This window comes from Oryx dammah, unplaced genomic scaffold (assembly GCF_014754425.2).
Source record: "Oryx dammah isolate SB20612 unplaced genomic scaffold, SCBI_Odam_1.1 HiC_scaffold_2, whole genome shotgun sequence".
NCBI lineage: Eukaryota > Metazoa > Chordata > Mammalia > Artiodactyla > Bovidae > Oryx > Oryx dammah.
Window position 1 is genome coordinate 61977136 of NW_024070186.1, and position 10076 is coordinate 61987211.

Here is a 10076-nt window from a genome sequence, read left to right on the forward strand (position 1 = left end):
TTCTGAGATTATGTCCTTGCTACTTTTTTTCTTTTTAAAGTTCTTTTAAAATTGAAATAATGGTAATGGTGGTAGGGTATTTTAAAGTCTTTTAATTGGCAAATAAAAGTTGGCCGCTTTTATTGATCTTCTAATTTTAGTAGTAAATTTTATCGGTACCTGGAATCCATATATCTGGAAGCTAATGTCCAAGTGACACATAAGCTAGTCTTGAAACTTTCATTTGTCAAACCAACATTCAGTGAGTGGATGCTGTGTGTAAGAAGAACAGAAATCTCTGGGTCACACATTAGTATAATACCATGAAGCTGCAACACCATTGTCTCTGGGGATGACAGGCTGTAAATGTCAGAAAGCTGGGGGAACATGGGAATCATAGTATATCACAGGGTCCCCAAGTCTTAATACTTACAGGAATGGTATACCTTATTGGAGTCTCTGGGGAAATAAAATTCGCTACAACAAACACCTCCTCAGAGTTGCACAATACATATTTCAGAAATTAAAAGGACAAAATTAGACTGAAGCTAGGACAAAGGTAGAGGTTAAATAACCCAGACACCAAGATTTATCCTTGTAAGTGGAAGAAATTAGCTTTAGGCTTTTTTTATTAAGCAATTATTTGGTTAAGGACACCCAAAGAAAGGAAAACCAATGCCTAATTCCATAATACAAGTACATGGAGAGCTAAAGTAAACTCTTTAATATCCACAAAAACCTTTAATAAAAAGAATCACAAAACAAAATATCATTAGTCACATTCAGGTTATACTGGGACAACACAAATCAACCAAGTTGTAAATTCTACACAGACATAGAGTATAGCAGGCATAAGTGAACTGGGAGATTATGCTGTATGAACATATTTATATGAGCAAGTGCTCTTTAGTATCCTAAACTTACCGAGTTAAAATTGAAAAATATAAATATTTTTGTTGTTTGAGCCAGAGAAATCTTTAGATTTGAGATGCTTAAATCACAGAAAATCTTTGAAACTATTCTTCCCAAACACTTTCTCTGGGGCTGGGAGGCAGAATAGTTCTGGAAAGAAAATCTATAAACATTCTGGGAGAATTTTCTGAGTGTTGACATGAGACATGCTTTCAGAAGGCCATAATGGTTTGTCAGTTTTAAGGGTAGTCAGCAGTCCTTTGAGGGTATGTGTCACAACATAAATTATTCATTGGGATTCCAGCAAATATCCAAGCAATTGGGAGGGACATAAACACGGCAGCTTTTTTTTTTCCATAGGGTGATGATAATTCTCTCAACCAAAATGGCTAAACTCCAACACCCTGCCAGAGTTTGCATTCAAAAGGAAAAACCCAAAACAAGCCTCACCCAAACCTTCCCCATCACCTGCTTCAAAGAGATTATTGTCAAGCATCAACATGGCTGAATTCATTTAATATGAATAAACAAGTGACATGAACTGACAGCGGTGAGCATTAACCACCAGCAGCACATTGCTTTCTGTTGGCTTGGACACTGAGATCATTCTCTGGATGAAAAATATGTTCTCAATTCAGTGAATTAACATCAGTCACTAATCATCTAGTTAGGTTCCAATTATATCTATCCAGGCTTGGATAATTTAAATTGAAATTTAATTTACAGTTTTAAAATGACAATGTGTAATTTAAATTGCAAATAAATCATAGAAGGATCATTAGATTATGAACCATGAGTGACACTCTTTATCTTTTAAGGGCATTATTTACACTGAAGACAGTGTTTCTGAAAGCAGAATGCTCTATTCTATTAACTTAGACTCTGTGACAAGAAATTTTGATATATGTATGTATATATGTCACATTTTACAGATGCACACACTTTTTAAAAACACACTTTTTTAAAAGACGGCAGTATTTTTCAGGCACCAATCTTGCAAAAAAGTCTCACAGTTTAAAAAAAAAGTTAAATTCAAGTGCGGCAATAAATGAAAAACAGCAATATAATTACAGCTAAAATTGTCAATGTTGAACTAACAATTATAAATTATAATGATTTCAGGTTCTTAGTAAAAGCATTGGAGTGGACAAGGTGGAATTTCAAGTCAAATCCCATCACAAGAAACTTCATTGCAATAAAAAACTGACCATAAAGAAATGGTTTTCAAGGTCTGGCCAGACATTAGAAGTGTTTCTCATTCTCATTGCCACAACACTTACAATTTTAAATAATTTGTGGCAATGAGTATTTTCCTAAAAGCAATTATTCAAAAGTTCTTTCTCATACAACAGTCATTTCCAAAAATGAAAAAAATCCAACCCTTGATTTTGTGACACAGTGTAAGGTGTGGTAATAGAAACCTTGATTCTAGGTAACCAGAAAAACAGAAACACAGATTATAACTGAAACCAATTTCTTTACTTTTTTTACATTGAAAAAGAATGCATTGGCAGACAATAACTACATCTACAAATTTGACTAGTTTGTGTACTAGCAGCCTGTTCTGAATATTTTGAGCCAAATACACAACAATAGAGGGAGGTGCACAGCACAGTGTCAACTTAAGATGTTTACCTTATAATTTAAATATATTAGTTATCTGCTATAACATAACACACAAGTGGTCATGAATTCATTAAGGATAAAAATACTTAACATCAATCTCTAGCGCTTAGAACATACCAGGCACATACCAAATGTGAACTGAAGGACCTTTAGTTACATTTTTCCTCATATAAGTTCCTCTTTTCCCTGAGTCCGAAATAATTTATGGACCATGATGAAACAAAGAAGTTACAAAAATAAAAAGGCAATCATATAAGAGCACGATTAACAAGTCCTTTCTCTAAACTATTCTCTGAGTTCTAATGAAGGACAATAGTGGTCCCTGCTATGGAAACTATTCCCTGTGAGTTGTACTGAGACTATGGACATGAACCTACAAGAAAGTGGGGGGTGGAGAGTGGGGTGCACTGAATAATTAAAAGTTGGGTTGTTTTTCTCCAAAGCAATCAACTATATGATCAAATCAAGCCTTTTTTTGCTTGTTTCCTCTCAAATAGGATATATCTGTAGAAAGAAACAATAAGATTTCAGGAAATTGAATTACCTCTTTGAGATTTACTGGGGCCTATTTAGAACAATAATGTTGAATGACCTAATTAGTATTCAATGGGCTTAAATGATTCAGTATTAAAAAAAAAAATACACTGCAAAGAATTAACTGAGTAATCAATTTGCTGAAGTTCTGCATTTGGACTATACTGATAATACAGTTTTAGTGTCAGGAAGAACTTTAGAAATATTTCTCTGGAGAAATTATTCTAATTATGATTATGTTTTCATTTAAAAACAATAGTCAATTGATTATTTTGGCATAATAATCTACACTTTGGGTGGGGAAAACCAGTCATGGCAATAATTTACCTAATTAGTTCAATCAGTTCCATACTGAACCAATAACTTTATGAAGGAATTGCTTATATGACTTAGTATTACAGAGGACTATGAAAAAATCATTTTTTGGAATATTATGTTTAATATAAAAGAGTTGATTATAAGAGGAATAATAGGAATATAAATGAAAGTTTTAGATTTATAACCAATATGTATAATATTTAGTTGACAGTGTCTAATCATTCATAATTATGATTAAGAGGAATACTGGAAAGCTAAGTAAACATTTCTATCAGATAAGCAGTGGAATGTAAAGAGCACAACTAATCTGGAGACAGGGCATGGCATAGGCATTTTGAAATAAATGATCATAAGGGTTTTTTTAAGTGTTGAATATCAATTAACAGTAGCCTTGAAGGGACTGTGAATTTTTCACCATTTGAAAAATTACTATGTTTACTAAGTTTCTGTAAACTTTCCAGAGTAAGTTGTAAATTTTTCTTTATTCACAAATCAAAGGCTTATGATTGGCTTAAGTATTTTTGTTAAGCCAAAAAAGGTAATTTGTGATTTTCTACAGTTTTTAAAAAGTCTCATTTCCTGATTACTAACACTTGCAACCCAACTTGATTAAAAATGCATGCATATTATAGTTCATATCCATTTTCTCCCAAGCAGAAATTACAGGGCATTCAGGTATAATCCTTAGAATGTATCACTCTAACACTCTCCTATGCTAATTTCACTATAAAAACATTTCAGGAAATGAGTACTTATTTTTAGCATTTCTGTGAGATTAACAATAATTTTCCATATACTCTAGAGCTGCATTGTCCAATATGGTAGCCATTAGCCACATTTGGCTATTGAAACACTTGAAATGTGACTATTGCAACTTGAAGAACTAAGTTTCTAATTTCAATTAATTTTAAAGTTAAGAACTTATAGTTGTTTTAGTTATTAGAGAAAATTTAAGTATGTTTAGACAACTTAGGTTAATGAATCTACTTTTTCTTCTGCAAAATTTATGAAATTGCAATAAATCAACTATTACTGAGAAACACCCAATGTCCAAATTAAGGTGAATTTAAAATTTAAGAAACAAACCAGATTTTAAAGACTTTAACATAAAAAACATAAAATTCTCATTAACAATTTTATATTGATTTCTTAAGTGCTTTGCATCATATTTCTCTTGGACAGCACTGATCTGGGACTCTATGAAATTTTCTAGCTTCTGAAAGTCATGTTTTACATTTTTTATTATTTTAATAAAAATTATCATTATGAAAAAGAAATTAGAGTTGGAATTTGTCTAGTAAAAAGTGACCTAATTGCCTTCTCTACACTACCTCCCTTCTCTGAACTGCAGAGCCCTTGCTAGCACCAACAGCAGAATGCAAAAATGATAGGCAGTGAAATATGCAGAAATCGTGTATGACAGCACTGATGAGTGTGTAATCAAATCAAACTGCTCACACACTACAAAGTCTCTCTTTTCTTGCTTCCAATTGTCTTCAGACCTATGTGTCCCTAATTTCAAAATTAACCTCCAAACTTCCTCCCAAGTTCTGCTGTGCTATGGCTTCTGGTGTAGAATAATGAGCGATGATGTTACTGAGCAATGTGCTTGATCATGTATTAATACTAGATTCTGTCCAGGCCCGAGAACTTTCATCCTTTAGAGTGGAGAGCTTCCTCTGGGAGAAGGGTTCAAATCCCAGAAATTTGAACACTGCCACCCGGTACTTCTTGGACATGATGTTGTAGAGAATAGGGTTGATGGCAGCACTGAGGTAGAAGAGGACGAAAGAGACGAGGTTGCAGTATTGGCTGATCTGAGCGATCTCCACAGAGCCAGGCTCGAAGGATTTGGAGAATAAATATCGTCCTACATGGAAGGGCAGCCAGCAGAGGATGAAAGCAAAAACCACTACAGCTGAAAAGACAATGAGAAAGAGAATGTCAGTTCAAGATATGTCATAGCAAACCACAATCTCTTTTGAAGACATGGACTTGTTTTGATTATGCGTGGTATGACAATTGACTTCAGAAAAATATCATGTTTTGCTCTTCCCCATTCCTATATTTTAACCAAGATTGACTCTGTTTGGACCAACAGTTCAACCATTTTCACTAAGCTTTCCAATCATTTCTATTTTAACAACTACTTTAGTAATTTTGTGCTTGAGTTGACATATTGACTCTAGTAACCTGACAATTTAGTCTCAGTAGTCCACCATTTTATATGTGTTAGATCAAACCTATATGAGATAATGTGGTTGTAATCAGCCAGTTATGTATCAGAGTTTCCTGGGGCACAGATTTCTTGGATATAATACAAACTAACTAAATTAAACTCTCTAGAAAGAAGACCAGGACACCTGTTCTCTTTTTTCCTTTTTAAAGTTTCATAAAAGACTGAATATGCAGTCAGGATTGAGAACCATAGAGATGAATGAGACTTTTCCACCTAAAATAGACATAAGTAAGGAATAAAAGGCCATAAAACCAACTAACATTAATGATCATCCATCCAAGTTTTAATTTTGCCCATGTAAGGTAGCTTTTTTTTTTTTTTCAAGACCTTTGCGTTTCTAGGTTAAGTTTTTAAAATTCAGAAATCAGAGGAAAAAATAACAGAAAAAAATATTCTGGTCCTTTTACCACTTTAGGGAATCACTCAAGTGATTGAGTCCCTTCCAGTTGTCAAGGCAAAACAAAATTAGCATTGCTGTTGAGACACCAGTGAGGATAATTAACATTTTAAAAGTAAATTAGAGGAAATTATTAAATGTACTCTCAAAACTAAGTTGCATAGTAGCAACTGACTGCCCCAGCAGCAACATGAATTTAAAGTCCCTTGAGGAGCACCAGCAGATTTCGATATATTAGTCATATTATGAGAATCACTGGTCTTAAAAAAAAAAAACTGGCATTCTTTGAATAAACTCTATCACTTTAATATATAGGATTTCAGGAATTGTAAAATTACAATGCAAAATCATCCTGGAATGACTTCTAAGAAGCACTAAATATGCAAATCAGTACAAAATGTTGACTACAATGTCCAAATAATAAAATGTAAAGATCCTGGTTTTGAAAAAAGCAAGTAGAATTACAATTTCACTTGGATGTGAACACACTTTGTATTACTTGTACCAAACACATATAGTTACAGAAGCTGAATTTATGGAATAACTATTCCATACACACTCCAGTGTGGCATTGCATCCAGATGTTTTCTGAAGGCTCACTTGGGGAGAGATAGTAAGTCCTACCAGCTTCCACCCCTTCTCCTTTTCTCATGCTGGAAGCCTGCCTATCCTAGTTTATCTAGCCTTTCCTACTTGGAGAGAAAGGTAAGTACGGAAACAGAGATCCCAGTACTTCCTTTCAAAGCTGTATAAACAGCATCAGGATAAACAGAATTGAGGCAATTATCTGAAAAAAAAATACAAGTCAGAAAGCAAATCACAATGTTGAAAGAAAAATGAATCTTCTCTGATAGAATTATCCAAATGATCACATCTTTGGTTAAATTTACCAATGAATGCTTTCTAGAGTCAATGCCTGATTTTTTCACTCCCAGTACCTGCTTTTCTTAATGCAACTGAGTTATCTCCATATTGAGGCACGAAGCTTAACATCAACTTTAATGCTTCAAGACCACAATAGATTCTTTAATGAAAGATCTCAGTTTTGACTTGAAGTTTCTAGGCTAATACGCACTACATTGTAGAGGAAAGAGAGGAGAGACCAGGAATGAGACACACATGAAAACAGAGAAAGAGACCAAAGGAGAAAGAGACCAAAGGGAAAGTCAAGTGGCAAGAGGAGGGAAGGAGAAAGGAGAGAGGAAAACAGAGATATATAGACAGAGAAAAAAAATGGAAAACAAAAAAACAGACGCACGACAGAAAAACTAGAGACCAAAAAGAGGGCTGAAGACCAAAACTGGAGAGAATAATTGAGAGATTTATAGGGCAACATATACTTCAAGAAACAGGAGAGAGAGGGAGACTCAGGGAGAAGGGGAAGGCACGGGGAGAGGAGAGCTCGAGGGCGCACTGAGACCCACCCAGCATCTTCACGGTTTGTTTGTGGTTCTGGTCTCTGAGCGAGGAGCCCACCGCCGCCTTGCCGCGTCCTCTCCTCCACAGCTTCCTGCCGATGAGGCTGTAGAGCACAGTGAGGCAGAAAACAGGCAGGAAGAAGAAGAGGCTGGACACCCACACCATGACGGTGAGCAGCCCGGAGCGCACGGCGAACTCGGTGGCGCGGCACTCGTTGGTGTCCCGAGGGTCGGTGCCATTCTCGTGCTCCACTCCGACCAGCACGAAGATGGGCCCGGCGCTGCAGAAAGCCACGGCCCAGATGACCAGGACGACGAGCTTCACCCGGCCCTTAGTGATCACCACCTTGGCCCGCAGCGGGAAGCAGATGGCGAAGTAGCGCTCGACGCTCAGCGCGGTGATGGTGAGCACCGAGGAGTAGGTGCAGCTCTCGCTGACAAACTGAAAGAGTTTGCAGAGCAGGTCGCCCAAGTTCCAGGGCCGGTAATGCCAGAGGCGTATGAGGTCGAGGGGCATGCAGAGGAAGATGAGTAAGTCGGAGAAGGCCATGCTGGACAGGTAGAGGTTGGTGGTGGTACGCAGCTCACGGAAACGCGATACTACCAGCATGGTGAGCAGGTTGCCCGCGATGCCTACCACGAAGAGCGCCACGCAGGTGGCTGTGACGCCCGCCAGCAGTGGCGCGGGGAAGAGGGGTGGCAGCCTGTCGGTCAGCGAGTCGTTGTCGGGGGAAGCGTCCCAGTCCAGGTCCGGCAGCGTGAAGTTGGGCCCCAGCTCCTCGCTCTGCGTCGCATTCCACATGCTGCCGGTTCTGCTTAACTGGTTCAGGGACACGACTGTGCTGAGAGGCTGGTCCGGGAGAAGGTCTCCTTAGGCTCAAAAGAGTGCGTGCGAGGGAGGAGCGCACGCGGGCTCTGAGGGAGGAGCGCACGCGGGCTCTGAGGGAGGATGCTTGGAAAGGAGAGAGAGGAGAGGCAATAGCTGAGCGAGGTGAGATTGAGAGCCTGGGGCGGGGAGGAGGGCGAGAGATGGAGGCAGGAAGACACACACACACACGCACACACACACGCACACACACACACTGGTTGTGAGATGGACAGAGTGACCCACAGCTCTGGCACCTCTCGTTTGCCCCTTTCTCTCCCCCAAAGACCCTCTCTCCCAACCCAGCCTCCAGCCGGCCTCCACACAGGTACCTGTCACTGGGGTAGCTTCACCAACTCTGCTTCCCTTTTGCGTTCAGTCTCCAGCTGCATCTCGCATTTCCCAAAGCGCTGCGAAGCGGAGACCCGGCACTGCGAAGCTGGAGCGCGCGGGAGCGCTCCCCGACTAGCCTTGGGCGCTGCGTGCCCGGTGTGGCCCCAAAGGCAGATCACACCCGAGGATGGGGGCGGGGATAGTGGGGAGAGCACCTTCAGTTCCCGGGACTTGCCTCAACAAGGGTTAGAGTTGGCTACAAACCTGGTGTCGAAAACTGAGAGTGCACAACTGAGCTTGGGAGAAGGAGGTAGGGAGTGTTCCGACGGGACAGGAGAACTTGCGCACCTGGGAAGAGCCTCACACAGTCCTGGAACCTACCATCGTCTTCGCGAAGAGAGGCAGGCTTAGAGAGGTGCGGCCACTTGTCCAAGGTCACACAGCCAGCTGGGGACTCAGGTACTAGATTTGAATATCCCATCTGGTGGACTTCTGAGAACGAAGGAGCAAGATATGGGAATAAATTATTGTGAATTCCAGCCCTTTGTGCAGTCTCCCAACTGGGCTGTGGTAGGGCATATGCTGTGTAGGAGATTACTTTTGCTGCAGCAAACCTTGGAGGAGGAGGAAAAGCTAAGGGGCATGCTAGCGTGGCAGAGGTGGGGGAGGCTGGTAAAGGGGGCGTAGCAGAGGCTGTAAGGCTGGTACATTGAGGGTGATCAGTAAACATTTTCTGAGGCATGGATAAGAAAGATTAGCCTTTGGGTAAATCATCAAACTTTTCGCTTCACATTTCGAGGATGTTGTGAAAACCACTGAAAATGGATGTCAAAAGTTGTAGCTTAATACATAAATATAGGCGGCAGCGTTACTGTTACTGCTATTGAGGGGCAGGAGCTGCGCTTCGTGGGTATGGGTGGGAGGCTGCCTCTACGCTCTCTAGGTGACTCTCTGGACGAAGTCACTGTGTCCTCTGCTCAGAGCCAGGAATCCGTAAACTAAGGAGCGAAGCTGGAGGCTGCCCTCTAACTCACTAACCCGCCGGGCCTCTTCCAGCGAGCCAACCTGGGGGCAGCTCACAAGCGTGTTCAGCACCGCGGCCAGCGACCGGCTCCTCCTACCTCGCGGTACTGCTCACCCCGCTGAGGTCCGCCGCTGGCTCTCATCTTTTTCACTTCTGGCCTCAGGGCCTCAGTCCAGCTCCACGAGGGAGCTGGGAGATTCCTCCCAAACACAGACTCATATTAAGTGGCTTCGCTGACTGCGCCTATTCACACTCATCTACCCGTGGCCTAAATTGACTTTGTATGAGAGACAGCTTTCCCGAAGCATTTTAGTGCCTTTGCATATGCCTTTGACAAATGGTTTATATTACCTCTACCGACTAAATCGTCAATGCTTTAAAGTCCACAAAAATTTAAGGCTGGATGTATGCATATGTGCATGAAAGAGAGA

The 10076-nt window shown here is 40.3% G+C and overlaps 1 protein-coding gene across 1 annotated transcript; it reads right to left on the bottom strand.

The window, feature by feature from the left end:
- Window positions 1-2348: 2348 nt before the first annotated feature.
- GHSR (growth hormone secretagogue receptor) lies at window positions 2349-8317 on the bottom strand. Its single transcript, XM_040248959.1, has 2 exons — window positions 7430-8317; window positions 2349-5287 (listed from the first exon to the last, which is right to left on the bottom strand). Exons 1-2 carry the CDS (start codon window positions 8223-8225, stop codon window positions 4983-4985), a joined length of 1101 nt encoding a protein of 366 aa, XP_040104893.1. The 5' UTR covers window positions 8226-8317; the 3' UTR covers window positions 2349-4982.
- Between the last annotated feature and the right edge of the window lie 1759 nt (window positions 8318-10076).